This window comes from Festucalex cinctus, chromosome 1, assembly GCF_051991245.1.
Source record: "Festucalex cinctus isolate MCC-2025b chromosome 1, RoL_Fcin_1.0, whole genome shotgun sequence".
Classification (NCBI taxonomy): Eukaryota; Metazoa; Chordata; class Actinopteri; order Syngnathiformes; family Syngnathidae; genus Festucalex; species Festucalex cinctus.
In genome coordinates this window covers 38,203,017-38,225,224 of record NC_135411.1, presented here as the reverse complement: position 1 = coordinate 38,225,224, position 22,208 = coordinate 38,203,017, and the positions used below count along the sequence as shown (strand labels likewise).

The 22,208-nt window shown below is 38.7% G+C and overlaps 2 protein-coding genes across 7 annotated transcripts in view; one reads left to right on the top strand and one right to left on the bottom strand.

The window, feature by feature from the left end:
- Window positions 1-4,170: 4,170 nt before the first annotated feature.
- Window positions 4,171-11,959, bottom strand: prmt1 (protein arginine methyltransferase 1). Of its 2 annotated transcripts, none has more exons than XM_077534547.1 (10): window positions 11,806-11,959; window positions 10,307-10,402; window positions 10,068-10,223; window positions 9,896-9,959; window positions 9,650-9,792; window positions 6,582-6,669; window positions 6,248-6,363; window positions 5,997-6,147; window positions 5,722-5,843; window positions 4,171-5,311 (listed from the first exon to the last, which is right to left on the bottom strand). In XM_077534547.1, the coding sequence occupies exons 1-10, from the start codon at window positions 11,830-11,832 to the stop codon at window positions 5,228-5,230; spliced, it is 1,047 nt and encodes a 348-aa protein (XP_077390673.1). In that variant the 5' UTR covers window positions 11,833-11,959; the 3' UTR covers window positions 4,171-5,227. The 2 variants fall into 2 exon arrangements, with proteins under 2 accessions (XP_077390673.1, XP_077390682.1); XM_077534556.1 differs by having other exon boundaries at window positions 10,307-10,393; window positions 11,806-11,932.
- Window positions 11,960-15,342: 3,383 nt separating this feature from the next.
- The window catches only part of ap2a1 (adaptor related protein complex 2 subunit alpha 1), a 28,752-nt gene continuing 21,886 nt past the window's right edge, over window positions 15,343-22,208 (top strand). For 4 of the 5 annotated variants that reach the window (XM_077534535.1, XM_077534526.1, XM_077534520.1 and 1 more), the window contains exons 1-3: window positions 15,388-16,209; window positions 19,086-19,297; window positions 22,001-22,194. In XM_077534535.1, coding sequence (XP_077390661.1) covers window positions 16,143-16,209; window positions 19,086-19,297; window positions 22,001-22,194 — 473 coding nt within the window. In that variant the 5' untranslated portion in view covers window positions 15,388-16,142. Of the gene's footprint in view, window positions 16,210-19,085; window positions 19,298-22,000; window positions 22,195-22,208 lie in introns of all 5 variants that reach the window. The other variant, XM_077534506.1, reaches the window with a different exon arrangement.

Here is a 22,208-nt window from a genome sequence, read left to right as displayed (position 1 = left end):
CATAATACCAACCACCGTATCACAGTTTAACCTTACCTTATACTTCTTGTTTTACAACCTCTAAAAATACAATCTTTGAGCCGTGTTTGCGCATACTTTTCCCCCTTCACCATAATAGAAATGGCTAGTACTTTTCCCCCGGCGGTTTTACCCATACTAAACCACTCCCTCCGATCACGTCATTCAATCTCATTATTATTCACTCAATCTAGGGGGCGTGCACCGGATCCGGAAGTTAACCAAACAATTAGCATTTGAACCCGGGTCAGCCATGATATCTGCAAAAACAGGTAGGAACACCACCTACACATCATCCATCTTCATTAAGGGGTCATTAATCTTCATTAAATGACATCAGGAAGTCATTAAGGGTCATTCATCTTCATTATATAACACCTGGAAGTCATTAAAGGTCATTCATCCTCATTAAACGACATCCGGAAGTCATTAAAGGTCATTACCCCTCATTAAATGACATCTGGAAGTCATTAAAGGTCATTAACCCTCATTATATGACATCTGGAAGTCATTAAAGGGTCATTAATCTTCATTAAATGACATCAGGAAGTCATTAAGGGTCATTCATCTTCATTAAATGACATCAGGAAGTCATTAGGGGTCATTAATCTTCATTAAATGACATCAGGATGTCATTAAGGGTCATTCATCTTCATTATATAACACCTGGAAGTCATTAAAGGTCATTCATCCTCATTAAACGACATCCGGAAGTCATTAAAGGTCATTACCCCTCATTAAATGACATCTGGAAGTCATTAAAGGTCATTAACCCTCATTATATGACATCTGGAAGTCATTAAAGGGTCATTAATCTTCATTAAATGACATCAGGAAGTCATTAAGGGTCATTAATCTTCATTAAATGACATCAGGAAGTCATTAGGGGTCATTAATCTTCATTAAATGACATCAGGAAGTCATTAAAGGTCATTAACCCTCATTATATGACATCTGGAAGTCATTAAAGGGTCATTAATCTTCATTAGGGAGGGGTCATGACCCACACATGACCCCCCTAATCTAATTAAGAATGTCATCCATCAAATTTTGACAGAAGCGGCCTTGTAATATTCTCTCTACCGACTGTCAAAGTGCACTGAATGAATACTGACTGCACGTCAATCAGGTAACAACGATTATGGCGAAGGTCCTAAGTGAAAGGAATGGAAAATGGGCAATTAATGAATGGACGATTTTATGGCGAATTGCACCCCACGAAAGACAGCGGACACTAGTGATGTGCTTCTCGGGTCGAATCCCTGAAGCGTGTGCCGAGTAATGCAGATGAGTGGTTCATGAACGGCGTGTCAATGCGTGTGTTGATGACGTACGTGGTGACGTTTGAAGCCCCACGAAGCAGGTGTACCACGTGACTGATTCAGGAAATGATTCGCTAGGTTTGAGTGTAGTTCGAAATAAAAGCGGCAAAGAAACGCTATGGATTCCCCTTCACTTTTTGTGTTTTCGGGTCCCTTATTGCGCTACTTTTTTTGCTTTTGGCATTCGATTTGACGAGCTTCTTTTTGCGATGGAACCAGCAAGAAAGAGATTTTCCCTTGTTTAGGAGCACTTTGAGCAGATCTCACCTCAGAAGGTAATGCACTGCAATTGCGGTACTATTTTAACAGATTCCAATAATAAAATAAAATAAAATGTGACAACACATAAAATTCACATTTTTCTGTTCACAGTTGAAAGTCCCCTTCAGTACTGGGAATCACAGAAATATACGCGTCCAATTCTATACAAACTTGCTATCTCATATCGATGCACCCCTGCTTCATCAGTACCATGTGAAAGAGTTTTTTTTCCAAAGCAGGTGAAATTCTCTGCAAAAAAAAGAAACCGCCTGAGTCCAAAAACTTCGGAAAAAATAGTTTTTAAATAAAAATGAATAAGCACTTTATTTTACCTCCTTATTTCACATTTTCACTTGTTGCATAAGCACAAACATAGACAAAGTAACACAGAACAATTCATGTTAAAACACTCTTCAAATATATATTCTTTTGTATTTAGAGCATGATTTACACCCCACCATTTTATTGCATGCACCAAGCATGTTATACATTTTTCTGTCCACATGATGGCGTAGTCGAGGAAATGAATCATCTTGAAGCCCCTACGTGTGTGTGAAGCATTTCACTGCAGGGCTTCACTGCTTTACGGGGCTTCATTTTGCCATCACTAGCGGACACTAAAACGAAATCAAACAAACTAAAAGAGGCACAGAGACTGCGTGGGACCGAGGGGGAAAGCAAAAACACTGAAACCAAACAGCCCCCCTCTCCCCGGCGGCAACAAAACTAAATAGGTGGTGGCACACCTGAACTGAGTTTGCCAATCAGGGCTCTCCCGCGCCCTGATTACTCAGTCGAACGCCGACACCCACCACTCAACATGCACACCTGAAACAAACGGCCACGTAACAATGTGGGCCGTAACAATACTGTATAAAAACTCACGATATTGTAGTAAATAAAACATAATTGGGGGGGCACAATATTGTGTTTTGGTACATAATAACAGCAGTGACAAATGAACAAACTTGGCCATGGCATGTCGCATGTCATTGTCATGGTGGCTTAGCAACACAAAGTGTCATTGTCTATGTAGTTCACAATGCAGTATTCTAGTGAAGCCAGCAAAAAGTAATGCTTTTTTTTCATAATGGAGACACTGAAAAAGTTGCTTGTAAGACTGATTTATGGGCGTGATAACCGCCCGCTGTAGCCAAAACTAACCACCAGATGGTGCAAGAACTGCACAAATACAACTTGTTTGTTTTTTGTCCTTTCATACTTGCTGCTTTTACAATTTATTATTTTTTATTTTTTTTACAGTCACACAAAAATGAAAATTTTCACACAAATGGCCGATGTTTACACTGAAGGAGCAAGCACATTTTCATACCATAGATAGTGATAAGGAGATGGATGGATGGATGGATGGATGGGTAAGCAGTTGAAAAAAACTAATATCGTGACATGACGATGATATTGTGTCAATTTAAATATTGTGATATTGCTGTTCTCGTTATGAAGAACTTGGTTCAAAATAAACATATTTAAACACTTTCATAATACTACATCCTATATAAAACTGATCACTGGCTACTACTGTACTTTTGGGGGGAATGCAGTTTCATTTTTAAGCCACAGGTAGCAGTAGCAATTTTCTGCATTCAACAGCTTTAACTTTGCCCCTAATGTTCACATTCAGCAATTGACATGCATTGACATTCGTCTGACAAGGGGTGTCCAGCCCCAGCCCCGATTGCTCACCACTCCCAATAAAACAAAACTGCATCTTTTAGAGTAGCCTTTTATTGTGGGCAGTCTAAGGCACACCTGTGCACTAATGATTGTGTCTAATCAGCATCTTGATATGGCACAACTATGAGTTGGGATGACTTATCTCAGCAAAGGAGAAGTGCTCTCTATCACAGATTTAGATTGGTTTGTGAACAATACGTAAGAGAAATGGTGATATTGTATATGTGGAAGAAGTTTTGGATCTTTTGAGTTCATCTGATATAAAATGGGATCAAAACCAAAAGTTCTGCGTTTGTATTTTTGTCGAATATATATAGAGGGTTACATGTTGTATTTAGTATAGCTGAGTTTTCGGAGCGGGTTTTTTTCCCCTTTATATTTTTGGTTATTTGTTTTACATTTGGAAAGCTAAAAGTTTCACAATTCCAATTCATTTATATGTACACTACATTACTAATAATTTAATGGGTGTAGTTCGGCCCAAACCAAAATTACATTTACAGTAAAATGAAGTTTCATCTATCCATTCCCTACTTACATTTTCTTAGATCTACATTTTAAAAAGGCATTACTCATAGACAGAATAACCAAAAATTAAGTAAAAGTCAAATCGCATTAGCATATTAGACAGCGTAGAGTGTTGTTGTCACCCAACACACCTTACTAAAGATCAGGATCATTATCAGACTTTTGCTCGCTGATTTACGTGAATCTGGTGTGTTGGAGGACGGAAATGTCTAAAACATGCAGGACTCCGGCACAGGGAAGTGAGAACCCTGTAATATTTGCAATCATAAATGAGCAATAATTGCTAGTTTATAGCTTAAAACAAAATCGTATAAAATAGATGTGGGAAATAAAGCAATCAAAAAGATTGGAGCTGATGCAAAACATTTTAATTTACATTTTTAGTTTCACTATATAAAAAAAAGCAGCAGACAAAAACAAAATAAAGTCAGTGTGGTGAGTCATGTCTATCACGTGCCGACACAGTTAATTCAGTTTTAGACAGACTCAAATTGCCTCAGACAAAATATGAAGGCATACTTGAACACAGGTGCTCCAAGAAGACACCCATGCAACCAGCTGGAACCAGGCAGTCTCTTTTCTTCCTTCAGGCCCAGCAGTCATTAACGCTTGCATTACAGAAAGACTAAAAAGTTAACTTTGGACGTTGACATTTGGTTCTCAAAATTTCCAACAGTTTGACTTTCTAAAAAAAAACAAAAAAAACAAAAAAACAAAAAACACCTAAGGGAGGGCAGCTGGCATGGTGACGGACACTTTACGTCAAACAGGATAGAGCCTAGTCCACATCAACTATTGTCATAACTGGACGATGGAGTAACAACGTTTTGACAAGTTGCAAAGGTTTAAAATCTCAAATATCAGTTTGTCTAGAAAACAACCCCTAAAAATTGAGTATTGCGTTTAATCTTTAAAACTTAATACTGAAATCGTTTGTATCTGAACTGAACTTGCGCTGGGTTGAGAACCAATCTTGGGCAGCTTTTTTTTTTTTTTTTTTTTAAACCACCACCTACATATTTTCCGCTTCAACAGTCCAAAGAAACAAGGAGAGCAGTGGCCCAAGTGACTGTCCAAGTTGTTTTGTTGAGGGTGTGTGTGTGTGTGTGCATGTTTTGGGGCCTTACATGTGCAAAGAACAAGAAATGAAACCCATGAAGATAGACAATACATGCATACTGTTGACTACTGTACAATGGGTCTCACTGCCGACTCACTCGCCCAAAAAATGTGGACAAACATTTACATATGGCAAATATTTGAACAAGAAAATTTAAAAAACAAAAAAAAACAAACTCAATACGTTGCTGCAAGGGAATTATTTTAACGGTTTCTGCACTGCCGGTTACACCGTACATGCCAGCCTCTAAAGACAAGCTATACACGGGGGAGCTAAGGAGCACCTAGCGCATCCTGTACTCCGACGTCTTGGACACTTCACACAGCTGGCCCTTGAAGGCGAGATCTACAGTGAAGTCCAGGTCTCTCTGCAGACAAGACACAAAGTATCAGTACAAACAATGATTCGTTTCAACACCATAGTACTAAACATCACATTTGCTCTTAAAACCCGTTTGAGCACTTTTTGTGTCATTTCATTAACAGGTGCGTGATCACTGACTCTTTGGCCTTCCTCAATATAAGTCTTAAATTAAAATTACATCGTAAACAATTATAGTAAATGAACTTCAATAATATGGAAGATAATCTGTTATACGCGTTATCTAAAATGTCAGTAAGAATGTCTTTATAAATGTGCTTAGTAAGAAGTGAGAGACATGCTGGCTTTACTTTCATGTACTTTCATGAATGTAGAACATTCCAAAACCAAACCTGCGAGTCACAAAAGCCAACTCCTCTTCATTAGATTTAAATCAGCAGCTGTGAAAATGCTTACATTGTTTTTGACGTTTGGCTTCATACTGATGGTGCCCAAGATCTCTTCACCGATCTTGACAGTCAGGTAATCGTCCAGGTAGAAGACGGTTTGCTTCCAGTGGGTGTAAGGGGACTCTGGGCCTGGAGGGGGACAAGCCAAATTCAGTCAATTCCATATTTATGGCCTTCAACTGACAAATTCTGTTGCATCCATCGCCCTCATAAATACACAATTCCATTATATCTTGTACAATATACACATGCTCTAACAATAAGCAGGGGAAGCAGACTGACTGGTGGAGAAGCCGGTCCTCTTGTGGCAGCGAGTGAACTCGATGTTGAAGTAGGTTACAAGTGCGTGGATGTAGTCGTTCCTCTTGACTTGGAGGCAGAATGGCGAGGTGAAGGTCAAATCGTCTGGCTTCACCGTGTAGATGTCCACCTCCTGCACACAAAAACAAGATGTTCAAAAAGTCACGAGTCAACAAGCCCAAAGACACGGGAAAAAAAGAAGAAAAAAGCTTGTTGGCGAAACATTCAGCCACCTTGATGAGGCAGGCACTGCTGACCAGCTGCTTGGGGTCAACTACATCAACCAGGGGCTCCTTAATCGCCACCTCCTTGATGCACGACATATCAAATCCGTATACATTCTCCCACCCTGAAATACAGACATGGACGTAAGGTAAGCAGTTTTTTGTTTGTTTATTTATTTATTTATATTAATATTCAAGTATGATATTCAGCAGGAACAACACTAATTTCCATGAAATTTCATGTGGGTTGAGATTTTGACATTTGGACTTTCACAATGCTTCAACAGTGATTTGTCAATTGCCACTCATAACACATTAGCCAAAGTGGCCACAGGCAACTCACAGTGAATTTTGTAGTCCTTGTACTGCCTGTCTTCAATGGCAGTCACGTAAAGAGTTGCCCTGTCTGGGAAGATGAGTCCATCTTGCTTCTGATATGCGTAAGAAGAGATTTTGGAAGGGTTAAAAAAAATAAAAATGCACATGAATTCTGGAGTTTTATTTTTTAAAAGGCTATGTTGTATGGGTGGGCGATATGACAATTTTAAATGGTGCTAAGATATGCTGAAGATCTGTCAAATCATTTGATCACAATGCAAATCATTTCAGCACAATTTCACCATCAGCTCATTTTCTGCCACTGTGAAGGACAGCCATGCATCTACTGCCACAGTAACGATGACCAATCAGTGTGATCATCCGTAAAGCCTGATTTATGCCTCTACGCTTGCTCTCGCATTAATGAGCGGCGTAGATCACATGATCTACGCGAGCCATGAATTTTAAGTGCCGCGTAGCTCGTTGCCGGCTGCGGTGCACACGTCGCCAATCCTTGAACACCGTAGATGGCGGGGCGTAGGGGGGTGTGAGTAAGTTCATCACCGTGGCAATTAATTATTGCCAATTTGCATCGGTGTCGGCCGTAAACTCGCCAAAACACAACAGCCACGCGCTGTTTTTTTATTTATTTATTTATTTATTTATTTTAAAAAAGTTGTTTTCCAGCTCTCGTCCCAGGCACATATCCACATGCACAGCCATGGTCTCCGAGCAGGAAATCGATTTGCGCCGCCAAACAGTTTCCTTCATGGAAACTATCTGGGCGGGGGAGAGAGGAAGAAAAAAAAGCCAAGTACGCCATCGAACGGACCAATCACGAGCGAGCTACACCCCGCCCGAGGCATAAATTAGGCTTTAAGCAGAAGTATACTGAGGCCTTACACACTCGCCCGTCCCGTGTTTTCCCCAAACAAGCGTGAAGCATGGCGGAGGAGGAGGCTAAACAGCTTTGCTAACAGTAGGTGCGTTTCCATTACCTTCAGTTTTGTGCAAAAGGCATGCTTCGCAAAAGTAAGCTGGCAATGGAAACACTGGATTTGCGAAAAAAAATATCAAATATCGCAAAAAAAGTTTTTGCACTCTCATGAGGTGGTTTTTGAGACGTATTGAAAAATAAGTATTTCGCAAAAGTGTAATAGAAACACTTTTTGTGCATTAGTAGTCATGTGACACCCGCCCGGTCACGGAGGAAAGGAATGTAACACGTTTATGTGTATTTTTTTTTTTTTATTTACTTGCAATTGACTAATATTTATTTTGAGAATTGTTAATTTTGGTATTGTATTTTAGTTTTACATGATGAAGTGTTTTGTGTTGCCCTACTGCACATGAGCGCAAAAGAGAGAGAGGTGTAACCGAGCGAGCCTCCTTTGAGAAGTTGAAGGAGAAGAGAGCTTGAAATCCTGTATTGCCATGTCTGGTTAATTTAGCAGGAAGGACTATAGAAAACATCAGAAACTCGTAACAATTTGTAACCCGCCTTTTACTCAGCCTCTTCATGGGAACAACAACATTTTCGAATTACAGGAAGTAGGAAGTACGGGGCCACTCGCTTTTCTCTGTCTCTTGCCGACTGCCGAGGGACACACACACACACACACACACAACACCTACACTAAATGCCCGAACCCGCCCAAGTGTTTTTAAAGTGTTTAGAGTGTTTTTTTAAAGTAATATAAGTACACCGGGCGTCCGTCTACCGTAAACAACATGAGCACCTCCTTCAGAACAGAGAAGTCTCACGAGACTGGATATTACGAGAATTGCGCCTCAGAAGCGAAACGCTGTTCAATGGAAACACCGACAATTCGAAATTATACTTTATCGAAATAGTACAATATCGCTTTTATTTTTGCGAAAACGGGTAATGGAAACGCACCTAGTGAGTTTGTTCCGAAGATATGGAACTAGTTAGCCTTCATGCCAGACGACAATCATATGCACTGTGTGCAAAGAGAGCATGAAGACACGTTAAGGCAACACTGCAAACTTGTTCAGGCACCTGAAACGGCAGCATCCCAGACAGTACTAGCCAAATGTTGAAAGCTAAAAACTCAAAAGCAGCGACATGCATGCTCCTTCAAACCAGCAGATCCTCACAGAAGCGTTCACCAAACTCACGCCGTATGACATTGGATCTGAGTTAGGAGCTGCTAAGTTGTAAGTCCCCCTCCCGCACCCCCAAACACTGACATTGTCCCCATGTACGTAAAGAAATAATGCCGCAAACAAATGTGCAGATTTTTGCAGCAACAATCGATCTCTGACTGGTCCAGCTGTAATTCATAATGCAGCGTTTGTGAAATGATCAGGCCAAGTGGCGAACTAACAACTCTTTAATCCAATTTTGCAACAGTTACTGTCGGCTGTAACCATGCCAGAGCACAACAATAAGCTAACGTGAACGTCTGTGTTGCCTTCATGGCCACTCTACTCCATGGGAAACTACATATCCCGCAACAAGGGTTGCTACAATATGTGATCTTTATTTATTAAAAGGTGCTTTTTACTTAACTACCAACAGCAGTTATTTTTAACTTTTTGTTTACATTCTGCTTCTTTTTTTTTTTTTTAAACCATGACTTTATAGCAGCCAAGTTGTATGCACTTAAAGCCATTCGCTATTTTGATTAGACTTCTTTTAAACAGAACTGACTTTCGTATTATTACTCGTGTATTTTGCTGCTTTACAATTAAGATTTTTCTTTATAAAAAGGTAATTAATAAAGTGTTCATTTTCACAAAGTAATAAGTGTATTCATTCATTACTTCTCTTATTTGATGTATAATTTAATTGGTATTTTATACTAATAAAATAAATTGCAATAAATCTAAATTGCGATTTTATAAGTAAAAAAAAATTGTGATTTTTTCTATTTTTGCAATATCGCCCACACCTAATATATTTGAACGATAATTTTAACCTGCAAACAGATTGGGAACATGATAACAACCATGTAATTAAGTGAAGCTGACAAAACACTTAGCAGTCATCCATGAAAATGAAGGTAAAGGGGAAAAAAAGCTGCATGCTTACATTGGGGAATAAAATATATACATTATTACACATACCAGCCATTTGTCCCGGGCATAGATGACTGTATTGAGCATAGACTCGTAGAAAAGACAGTAGCCCATCCATTCAGATATGATGATATCTACTCCATCCACGGGCAGCTCCACCTCTTCCACCTTCCCTTTGATAATAGTTACCACTGGAGACAAAACAACAACTTTGTTTCATCCCTTCAAACACATTTAGTCCCATCCCCTCCAAATAGCAATTGTGGCATGTCCATGGTTATTCGTTACACTCACCATCATCCATCTTGTTGGCCTTCACTATTTTCACAGCGTAGTCTGAGATACTGCTGCACTCAATCTATAAAGAAAGGCAACGTTTTACAGTATTAGAAATTTTCCCATCATATAGTGTGACTAGAGTATGATTCAAGCAATCACTTCGCTGGGTGTACAAACACAAACCTACCCCTATAACTTTCTTGGCTCCAGCCTTGGCAGCAAACATGGAGAGAATGCCTGTACCACTGCCTACATCCAGCACCACTTTGTCCTTAAACAGATGCTTGTTGTGGAACATAGAGTTGCGGTAGGTCAGAGTCCGCACCTCATCTTTAAGCATCTCCTACAACGTTTGACAACAAATGCCAGGATTAAAATCTTGAGACAAAAAGGACATAAGACTGCTTGCAAAAGTGTTGAAATTACCTCATGGATGCCAAAGTGAGCATATGAATCAAAGTAATAATCCTTTGACGTCATATCTTCAGCAGCAGGCTTTGTCACGTTCTCCCCCTGAGAAACCTCAACAAAAAGACAAATAATTACAATCCACAATCATTAAACCATTTTGGTATGTTATATTGTGGAAAACGTGCAAGGTATTTGTCAATCAACATATGTCAATCAAAATGGATTCCCAGAGCTCAGGGCTGAAACAAGATAAAGTTGTTTGTTCTCAACAGAAGTCAGAAGTCAATGAGAATGTCAGGCTTCAGTTTCCAAGGGACCACTGTTGGTTGTGATTCAGCAGGTCAGTTATCCATACTAGGGTCAACTTTTCACATTTAAAAATCTTTTACAAGTATGATAATAAAAATTGTGTTGGGGCTTAGTAAGTCTGGTGCCAGCTGCAGGACTAGGCATTATCATACATTAGTTTGTTTAAATGTGCTTGCCCTAAAATTAACTTTTCACATTTGTTGAATATCACTGACTGCACATATGTCTAAATAGTTCTAAATAGTAGTTCTAAATGTTCACTTAGGGAACAATGTTAACTTGTATTCAAACTGCCGCGAACACATATTATGAGTCTATAAGTTTTTTTTGTTTCGTTTTGTTTTTTTAAACCATAAAATATGCTTATATCGCTTGAAAATATAAAAGTTTGCTCTCATTCAGAGACAAAGGTTCCAATGTACTAGAAATGTTAACGCCTCCACTCGCTATGCAATGTATGGCTTCCCTCGCAACACAAAGGATGGGAGCACATGGTTGAAAGTACTGCGATGTGATCTTGGCCTTGTTCCTGCAGGAACCCAATGGATTGCTCTCTAAACGAATTGTAAACTGTAAACGATTGCCAGACAACGACACTATCACGTTCCAATACTCTAGGTCCGGAACATTTACACATTCCATACACACGCCTTTACCAACTCTGGCTGTACGGACTCGACAATCCGTTACCTTGTGTACTTGCTAATTAGCCGGTTATCAATGAAGGAGGGTGAAAAGGCGGCAAATTATACAACAGTTTCCGGAGCTATAACGACAGCAAAGCGTTGACTTTGCAAAGCTTTTTAGACGAAAACGTCAAATCGTAGTGTATCCAAAATGCGAATGAATCAGCATCCGTGGCTGATAGCTAACTAGCTAAGAAGCTAACATGTTGGTTCCCACGCGGTCTTAAAAAGACAATTGTAGAAACCTGAACTAACAGCTGTTTTACCCGGAGGATATGGCGCTTCAAAATTCTATGATTGTATTTATACTCAATCACCACAAACAGAACAAGTTGTTAAGATTTTGTAGCTCTAAGTTAAAATGGATGAATCACCTGATGCGTATGTGATAAACACATACACGTTAAAAAGAAATCGGTTTAGCTGTATTTATCAAAAGCTTTAAGTGGGTTATGGATGTATTAAAACAACTAAAATGAGAAGCTGAATATATTATTAGTTTAAAAAAAAAAAACGTACCTCCATCCTCTCTGCTGGCGCCGCCATTTCGATCTTGTGCCTGACTGCGCGAGCTGGAATAGAACGTAGTCGTTCCTTGCGCAACCAAAGAAAGCGGCTTCATTCTTCTTCGTTGCCTTGCGTCTTGATTGGGACTCAAACTCTTTGTTCAGTTGAGATAGCACCTCCATGTGCTCAGAACTGTAAACTACATATGGTTGTGACCCGTTAGCTCAGAGGTTGGCAAACATTCATGCCCAGCCCAAGTGTCACATTTTATTTTCAAATCTTACAAATGGGCGATGAGTTAAAAAAAAAAAAAAAAAAAAAACACACACTTCAAATGTCCGTTAAGCACATATTGTTTTCATTTGTCATTAACTTTGATTCTAATTATTTAAGCATTTATTTAGCAACATCCATCCATCTATCATCCAACCATTTTTCAAACTGCTTAGTAACACCATTTTCATACATACTGTACATGTGCAATAGTGGGTTTTTTAAGCAATAATTTTTGTCTTTATTATACTCTGGCTTCCTTCCATATTCCCAAAATATGCTTTTCCGGTAAGACTTATTTGTAATCATTTTACCCCTTACTTTTATACAGAAAATGTTAAAACAGCTTCATAGGTTTACTGACCGAGTGAATGGTTGGCCTTTTCAAAAGTCCCTTCTTCTCTGTATACCACTCGATTTAAAAATGTGGGAGAAAACCTGACTACCTGGAGAAAAACCCATCCAGACACAGTGAGGCCATGCAAACTGAAACGCCACACAGGAAGGTTGTGCTAAGCAGGTATCCACTGTACCACCCTCTACAAGAAAGTCAATTCTCCTAACCTTTGTATTATTATCAGTCCTTGGAAAAAGACCTAGGGGATTAATCTTCAACCTTTCAAACTTAGGAAAAGACAGTAGCATTTAAAATTAATTTGACTTCTCTTTTAGTCTTACGCTTAAGTCTTCACATTGGTTCTGTAAACTTCTTTGGTAGCTCGTTGCTTTAAATGTAGCTGTTATAAAAGATTATGGCATGGGTAACAAATATCTCCTTTACTTTCATCAAGGTTGGTGAGGAATAACTCCACACAACTCAACTCAAGTTTATTCATATAGCACTTTCAAACACCAGAGCTGAGTCTAGGTTAAAGGTTGCATCAAGGCATCTTTCCTAGCAATTGGTAGAATTTGAAAAACCCTGCTTCCCAGTATTTCTGAGTCATCTCACTTGAAAAGGAACATCTCAAGTAAAAAACAGATTAGAGGCCTCCTGTTTTTGTGCCTGGGAGTGCCTAGCGACTAGTCCATGGTGTACCCATCTCTCACCCAAATTCAGCTGGGATAGGGTCCAGCTCACCAAGGCAAAAGCAAAGCAAGGCAAGGCAATTTTATTTCCATAGCACATTCCATATGTACTGTGCTTTACACAAGCAAAGACACAGGACCTACAAGCAGCAAAAACACAATAGTTAACAACATTCAGAAGCAAAACAGAGAAAACAAAAATTAAAAAATTAACAAAAATTACTAAAAGAACGTACATTGATAACATTAAAACACATAAACAGAAAACTTTAAAAACATTTAAGAGTAAGGGGCAATGGCAATGAAATGTATTTACGCCATCAAGCAAATAACCAGGAATTGAGCACATTTTTATGTGCTTGTGATTATGGTAAATCTGGTTTCTCTTAAAGACCCTAATAAAGTGATTTGTACAAACCCAAATTACAACTAAGTTGGGATGTGGTGTAAAACAAATAAAAACAGAAAATAATGATTTGCAAATCCATTTATTGTTTTTTTTTTATTTTTTTATTTTATTTTTTTTATTACATTACATTTATTTGATGGCTGCAACACTTTCACAAAAAAAAAAAAAAGCTGGGGCGGGGGCATGTTTGCCACTATGTTAAATCACATTTCCATTTAAAAACAACAAGCATTTTTGAACTGAGGATCACAATTGTTGAAGCTTTGTAAGTGGAATTCTTTCTCCATTCTTGCTTTATGTACAACTTGGGCAACAGTCCAGGCTGCAGGGTCTCTGCTGTTGTATTTTGCGCTTCATAATTCACCACACATTTTCAATGAGAGTCAGGTCTGGATGTCTGGCAGGCCAATCTAGGATTTGTACTCTTTTACAATGAAGCCATGGTGTTGTAACACGTGTGGCTCGGCATTTTCTTGCTGATATAAGCAGGGATGTCCCTGAAAATTATGGTATATAGGACAGCACATGTTGTTTTTGTATAAAACCTGTATGACCCTATCAGAATTAATCAGAATCCATTTTTGGATCCACTTATTCCTCACAAGGGTTGCAGGTGTGCTGGAGCGGCTCCGGCGGAGCCTATCCCAGGTGGCTTCGGCAATAGGTGGGGCTACACCCTGAAATGGTTGCCAGCCAATCCAGGTGTTACATATCCTTCATAAAAAATAAAGGCACAGTGTGTAATATTTGACCACTACATGCCATCAAATAATGAAATACTGCCGAAGTGCATGCATTTCGAAGCACCTACGGTGACTCAAAGAGAACACACTTCGCAAGCCTACCACCAATATTATTTGGCGTGAGCGATGGAGCATCTTGGCGAGCAACAGCAACTTGGCAGCCGGTGAGAACCCCGGCAAGCAACGCCGAATGACCAAGCAAGCTGACGTTAACCTGAGCAGTTAACAAGAGCGGCTAGTGAAAGTTAGCCAAGCCAAATGGTTGGATTGAGCAGCTAGTCATTTTTATTTATATAGCAGTGGAAGAAGCAAGTAAAAGCAGAGCAGAGGGCAACAAGCGGCAGGAGCCTGAATCATGGGACTCAGCGACGACCACCTGCAGGCCCCAACTGGGTAAGATAAGCGGCTATCGATCCATTGGGATGTACAGTAGCTGTAAGCAGGGCTAACTACGTTCGCGAAATTGTGCTTTGGGCATCCGTATAGCAGGAAGATGGCGGCAAAATATGTCAGCCCCTTGTAAGGTGAGGCTCCAGCCACGGCATATACGATTATAATAATGTGCTTTGACATGATAGGACTTTTTTCCATCCATCCATTTTCTTGACCGCTTATTCCTCACAAGGGTCGCGGGGGGTGCTGGCGCCTATCTCAGCTGGTTCTGGGCAGTAGGCGGGGGACACCCTGGACTGGTTGCCAGCCAATCGCAGGGCAATAGGACTTTTTTTTTTTTTTTGCATATTACTGAAATCAATAGTGGGTTTTTAAAATGAAAGAATTATTAATTCATCACTAAATGGCGCTAAATAATACACACTATGCCTTAAGAAACACATTTTTATCACAAGTATGTTGTGAACAAAACACATTTGTTAAATGGTCAGTTATGTTTATGTGTTTTATTGGAGTTAAAAACAAAACAAAACATTATCGTGTTGGTAAAACTTGGTATCATATAGGGTAAAAGTGCCAAAAACTACTTGGGAGGCTATTTTATTTTTATTTTTTTAATTCAAATTTGGCAGGTTAGATTTGTCGTCTGTGGGGTTAGTAGTGTAGCTGGTAGAAGGATAGAAGCGTGCTGGCTGACAGTGGCTGCACTACAGTTCTGTATTAATTTCTGAAGTGGAGGAGCGTACGCGTGCACGAGTGCGTCGCGCGGTCACGCTGCTCCTGTCACGAGCTTGATCCAGGCAGCGGGGTAAAGACTCGGAGAACGGGCAAAAATTCTACGATATATTTTCTTTTGCCATTTTTATCGTGCGATAAAGACACCACGGCTGCGTTTTGTATTGGTGGCTGACAACAAACTGTAACTGATGTTGTTTCGCTCAACTGGTGATGCATTGGTGCATTTGAACGCTATCGCTAGCCAGTCAGCTAGCTAGCTAGCTGTCGAGCTAGCTGTACGCTGCTTGTGACTCGAGGACAACTTAACGGCGGATTCTCGTGCGCTATTTTCATTAGCGCGTTTTTGCGATCTTGACGCTCGTCCGCAATATATCAACGCTGTGTGAGGTTTTAACAAAGTGTATTTTTACTGCAAACGTTTGTCGCGTTATTCGGATTTAATCCTCGCTCGAGAAGGATTGAATGAAATAGCTTTGACATATAGCCAGCGGAAACGAGCCAGTTAACGGGATACGGTTTATTTACCGTGCTTCGCCTCGATCACCGCCATCCAGCGAACCTTACAATTAAATCATCGATCCTTCCACGCACTGAAAGCATCATCATCAGAAAACACTAAATCATAAAGTTTTTTTTACGATCGACTGGTAGTGCTAAGTAGCTAGCTCGTCCTACACTTCCAAGTAGCCCATCGTCCACTTCATCGAGGAAGCTGACCAGCAGCGGATATTTTTCACTTTCAGGCCGAATAAAAACCTGCAAAAATGCCAGCTGTGTCGAAAGGAGATGGAATGCGTGGATTAGCGGTTTTCATTTCGGACATAAGGAATTGTAAGTGACCTTTCTTTTTCTTTCCCCCCTTTTTTATTGCATGCGTTTTGGCAGCGATCCACCAAAGCTGATAAAATCGTTTGGTGTTTCTCATGTTTTCGGTTCCACCCCAACCTGTTTTAAGATTGTATAGTCTGGCAAAAAAAATGTGCGTTATTTCAGATGCATTGTTGCAATTTGGTGTTTGTATTACTATTAAAGTGCAGAAGAATAGAAATCCATACATTGTCATTTCCACCTTGGTGTCTGATCATATTAGAAATACATTAACACATTCCATTGTGTATTTTGGAGTTGGTTACAGTTACAAAAAAGAACTCGACTTTTCCACTACAGTACATCAGTTATGCTAATGTTGCAGAAAATAACTTGTTCCTAAGATACCCCATAATCACAACCCCAACTATTTATTTATTTATTTATTTATTTATATAATTTTTTGCATGAAAACACCAGACACCACATCACGTCTTTAGGGTAGGGATAGAAGGATTTGGCAGCAGGGCCAATTATCGGGCTAATGTTAAGTATTTTGACAAATAACATCGTCGGCCTTAAAAAAATAAAATAAAATAAATATCTGATGACCGCTAGTCGATCATTTAAATCTGTGTTAACTTGAAGGAACTATTTAATTAATTTTCATTTAACTTTATACAGATATACTGCTGACCCAGAGAACTCTGAGCTAAGTGAAAATTTGACATTTCAGATATTTTGAAATTTTGGAAAACTTATTTACTGTACTATAGAAAAGAGCAGTGAGTTATTTACGTGTATAAGTTTTTATTTAACTTTTGAAGACATGCTGATGATCCTCCTAGGAAATCCCTGATGTTTTTTTTTTTTTAATAGAATTTTAAAACAAAAATGTCTATTGTGCAAATATATATTTGGCTTGGTCCAAATATATAAAACCAGTCAGAACTGACACTAGTATTGATTGAATGTTTTTTTTTAAAATTTTTTTATTTTTATTTATTTATTTTATTTATTTATTTTTTTAGTACCCAGTTAACCCCTTCTTCCCTCGCCGCCCAAAAAAAAAAAACAAATACAAAAACAATCGGGACCTCGCAGCGGTCGCTGCTCGGGCCCTAACAAAACTGCACCTTTCAGAGTGGCCTTTTATTGTGGGCAGTCTAAGGCACACCTGTGCACTAATCAGCATCTTGATATGAAACACCTGTGCGGTGGGATTGATTATCGATTGATTGATTTCGACTTGTTTGTGAACAATAGTTGTGAAAAATGGTGATATTGTTTACGTGGGAAATGTTTTAGATCTTTGAGTTTATCATAAAAAAATAGGAGCAAAAATTGAAGTGTTGCATTTGTTTTTGTTGAGTGTATATATAAATAAATGTTTTGCAAATCTGAAAAGTTATTTAACAAGCATATTGTGCTTAAAACTGTTTTTGATAAACTTAAGAATAGGGGTTGTATTTTTTAAATTTTTGCAGCCAATTTTTCTCTTTTAGTGAAAGTGAATATCGGCTCCAACTATTGGTTATTGGCCTCCTTGACAACTAATAATCTGTATCTGCCCTGAAAAGAAAAACATATTGGTCTGTCTCTACTTTAGAGCTAGCCAGCTTATTTTACACATTATAGATCAACTGTCTGTGTTGAAGTCATTCGTTGTTGGGATACATACTGTAATTATAAATATGAGTCATTAGGAGATTTTTCTCTGCAATTGACTGTTGAGGTCTCACTCTTAGTCAGCCGGAATAGGCTCCAGCCTGCAACTCATCAAAATCATTTGCCAATCAGCATTTGTAGTATGTGGGTGGTTATTATTTTTATCATTGGAGAAAATCATATAGTATTATTTCTACGTTTAGGTCATGTTGAGTGCTAAAAGACAGTTAAGCCATAAAAAGTAGAAAGATGGCTAACTTTTTTTCAGGCAAACATGCAAATGAGTGATTATGAGGTTACGTTGGACTTTCTACAGTAATCCCTGTGTTTCTTATGGGGGAGGGCCTCTTAAATTATTAGTTAATGAACTCTGTTGAAGCAAATAGTTTAAACATCTTTATTACTGTTGTGAAAAATGATTTTATCATCTGACAGGATTAAAATGTTAAGTGTTCTGAATAGATATTGGAGGAATACATAGTTGTAGAATGATAGCTGCAGGCTCTTCTTCAGAATGTATGAATTGAAGTGTTTGGTTGTTGAAGAGCGCTATATTGACATGGGTTGATGATGAAAACCAGAAGGGATGCTCAAATTGTGAGCATATATAAGTCAATGCTCGCTCAACCCATGTAATTAGCATCTGCTCCCAACAAGGGATAAGAAAAACAGAAGGTTTAGGTTTCATAAATTGATTGATTGCAACATACCATTTCAACATCTGTAGTACTAGGCTAGATATAAGGACTACACAAATAAATATAAAACAGTTCTAAAGCAAAGATGTTAGAGCGATGGGTCATGGGCAAAAAATATGTTGATCCATTTTGGTGAGGCTCTGCATAATAGTAAAATCGTCCTCCCTGTAGAAATGTTATAGAGCCAGTCTGGCCACTAAACAGGAAGAAGCCTGCAATCAGCAAATGTGGACAAACAAATCCAATTATGACAGTGACATCCCATTTGTATATGATTGTCATACAATTGCAAACATAAACAATTAGATGGGTCCCAAGAACTTTGCACCTTATCAAATATTTGAAAAAAAAAAAATGTTTTGTGCATTGCTTTTAGGTAGAGAATGAACGATAAGGGGAAAACATGTCACCAAATGAATTTTTCATTAAAGTATAATGTTAAATCTTTATTATTATTATTGTTAATGGTCAAAACCATCATGCTACGATGGAATTAATCCCTCACACTGTACCACTGTCTTTTTGACACCCCAGGTAAAAGCAAGGAAGCCGAGATCAAGCGGATCAATAAAGAGCTGGCCAACATTCGCTCCAAATTTAAAGGAGACAAAGCTCTTGATGGCTACAGCAAGAAGAAATATGTCTGTAAACTGCTCTTCATCTTCCTGCTTGGCCACGACATTGACTTTGGACACATGGAGGCGGTCAACCTGCTGAGTTCCAACAAGTACACCGAAAAGCAGATTGTAAGTTTCCCTCAACGTTTTGCTTCGAAACACCTCATCCAGACTAATACCTTTGAGATACATCTAATGCTTCTGCGTTAAGATGTGACTAAAATAAATGTCAGGGAAAGCCTACTAGAACAGATAACCTTCATTTGGAGCTAATCAGAGGAAAGGCATGTGTCTGCGGACTCCCTTTTAACATTAGTTTGGTTTCTAAACACATCCCCATCCACAGTTATAGGAGGGTTTGTACACTTGTGCAACCATATTTCTCTCAGCTGTTTTTTTTTTAATTTTCATATCGAAAATATATATATTTTTTAAAGTAATTGAGTTGTACAGGTTTCAGTTACATTAATGGTGGAAAATTTAGAAAATCTCATTTTGTAAGTCTCATTTTCTAATATTAGAATAGCCTGGCGTCTGAACATGGGTATGTCGACTTTTTATATCCACTCTATATACAGTCATTATGATAAGAGCCTCACAAGATTTATACACACAATTATTCCTGTTATTTATTGTTTTGTCATTGGTTGTGTTAAAGAAATGATCACAACAGGCACCATTTGAAGCCGAAATGTAAAATTAACATTGTATTAATAGCACTAGATCAGTGTTCTGAAGTATCGAATTTCATGAGAGGTGGATATGGCACATGTCCCAACCGCCCCAAAAGATGAGGTTTTTGACCATTAGTGTTGACAGAACTGGGGATCAAAGACCTTTGTGTCACCCTCCACACACAGGTCTTCGTCACAGTGTGAAGCTACTTTTATAACCCATATACTTTAAATTAACTGGCATCAGAGTTTTTTTTTAAGGGCAAGCCAATGAATTAGATCTAGATCAGTTATCCTCATTTTTCCTATAGGTTGTAATGCAGCATATATCATCTAACATTGACTGTTTGCTTTTGACCGTTGTCACAGGAACAGGAAACATTGAGTAAGCAGAATTATGGAGTCGCTTTTGGAAGTGGTCAGAGTTTACTGCTGCACCGCCATAGGCAATAGTGTTGTTAACTGTTCAGTACTTTTTAATACATTTTTACAGTAGCTTGTTTCACATCTGATTTATTCACATTTTGAAATCCCTTTCAAAATAAGGGAAATTATCAAATCTATACTGAAACCGTTTCTATCATAGAGAACGTTTATTAATTTGATGATTAAAGTTGCATTTTAACAATACTGTCATACAAGTGGAAACAGAAGTCAACTGCTGTTATGTTAGGCACAAAAAAATATGGACTACTCTTTAATCATATGGTCAATCACGGAAATGACTGTTGAGTGGAAGAGTTGACTGACAAAAACGGTCCACTTCGCTGTGTACTAGGGCTGGGTATCGATTCTGATTTCCTCAATCGATTCGATTTCGATACACGAGAATTCTGTTCGATTCGATTTTTATTTTTTTTTATTTTTTTTTTAAATTCCATTCAATTCACTTTAATCTGCTATTGATTAATTATGGAACATCAATTCTTAAGTTAAGGACATGATAAAAACTCCACAAATATTAAATTCCAAATTACATTTTGGGGAGGCAGTAACTGGTTAAATTATTTAGTTTATTCATGAAAGTAACATGTTATAATCACTTAAGTGGTTACACAAATATTAACATCAGCAAGGATGAGATGAAAATATTTTCATAATTCAAATTCAACAATTCAAAGATTCTGAATTGTCTTGTGGAATCGGGTTCGAGTCCAGGCTTCGGCCTTCCTGGGTGGAGTTTGCATGTTCTCACCGTGCCTGCGTGGGTCTTCTCCGGGTACTCCGGTCTCCTCCCACATCCCAAAGACATGCATGGCAGGTTAATTGGGTGCTCCGAATTGTCCTTAGGTGCGCTTGTGAGTGTGAGTGGTTGTTCGTCTCTGTGTGCCCTGAGATTGGCTGGCAACCAGTCCAGTGTGTACCCCACCTACTGCCCAAAGCCAGCTGAGATAGGCGCCAGCACCCCCCGCGACCCTTGTGAGGAGCAAGCGGTTCAGAAAATGGATGGATGGATGAATTGTCTTGAAGTGCAATAAGTCAGGTCTTTCATAAATGTAAGAGAATACTTTTAAATTCATGTGAACAGAAATTTCAAGAAAACAGATACCAAAACAAATCTGGCCTTTAAACATTTTTATTTTCTTATGAATTTATGGGAAAAAGACATATTAAAATAATAGATTCATGGTTTTATGAATCGATATTGGGCTTGACAAGAAAAATTGACTAGCCACTATTATTATTTTTTAAATCCCAGCCCTGCTGTGTACATTCAGTTCTTGTTCATTTATTATAAATTGGCTAGTTATTTTTAATCCAGGCATACATTTGTACTACTTCTTGCAATATTTTAATTTCTGGTTGAAGTGGCCATTGTCATACTTGCTAGAATTTTCAAGGAATCTTTTCCCTGAAAGTTTTGGTTGAGCGCCACTTTAAGGGTGTGCCATAATAATTAAATCAGAGATGCATTTAGATTTTTTTTTAATGGTTTAAAATAGTATGTGGTATTCCTTTGTTTAACTCAGCTTTGTAAACTAACGTTAAAAATCACATTTCCCAGAATATATTGACTTTAAAGCATCATTAAGCATCTTGGGTTGGTATATGCAGTGCATTCATTTTATGAAATGTTGAGAATAGGTTAGAGTGGTGTTACCATCTCTCTGCGCTACTGTGCTGCAAGCTCCCGCTCAATCAATCCCTATTTCTCCAGGGCTACCTGTTCATTTCAGTTCTGGTCAACAGCAACAGCGAACTGATCCGTCTGATTAACAATGCCATCAAAAATGACCTGTCCAGCCGCAACCCCACTTTCATGTGCCTGGCACTTCACTGTATTGCCAACGTGGGCAGCCGGGAGATGGCTGAGGCCTTTGCAAGTGAAATCCCCCGCATCTTGGTTGCTGGGTGAGTTTGATTTG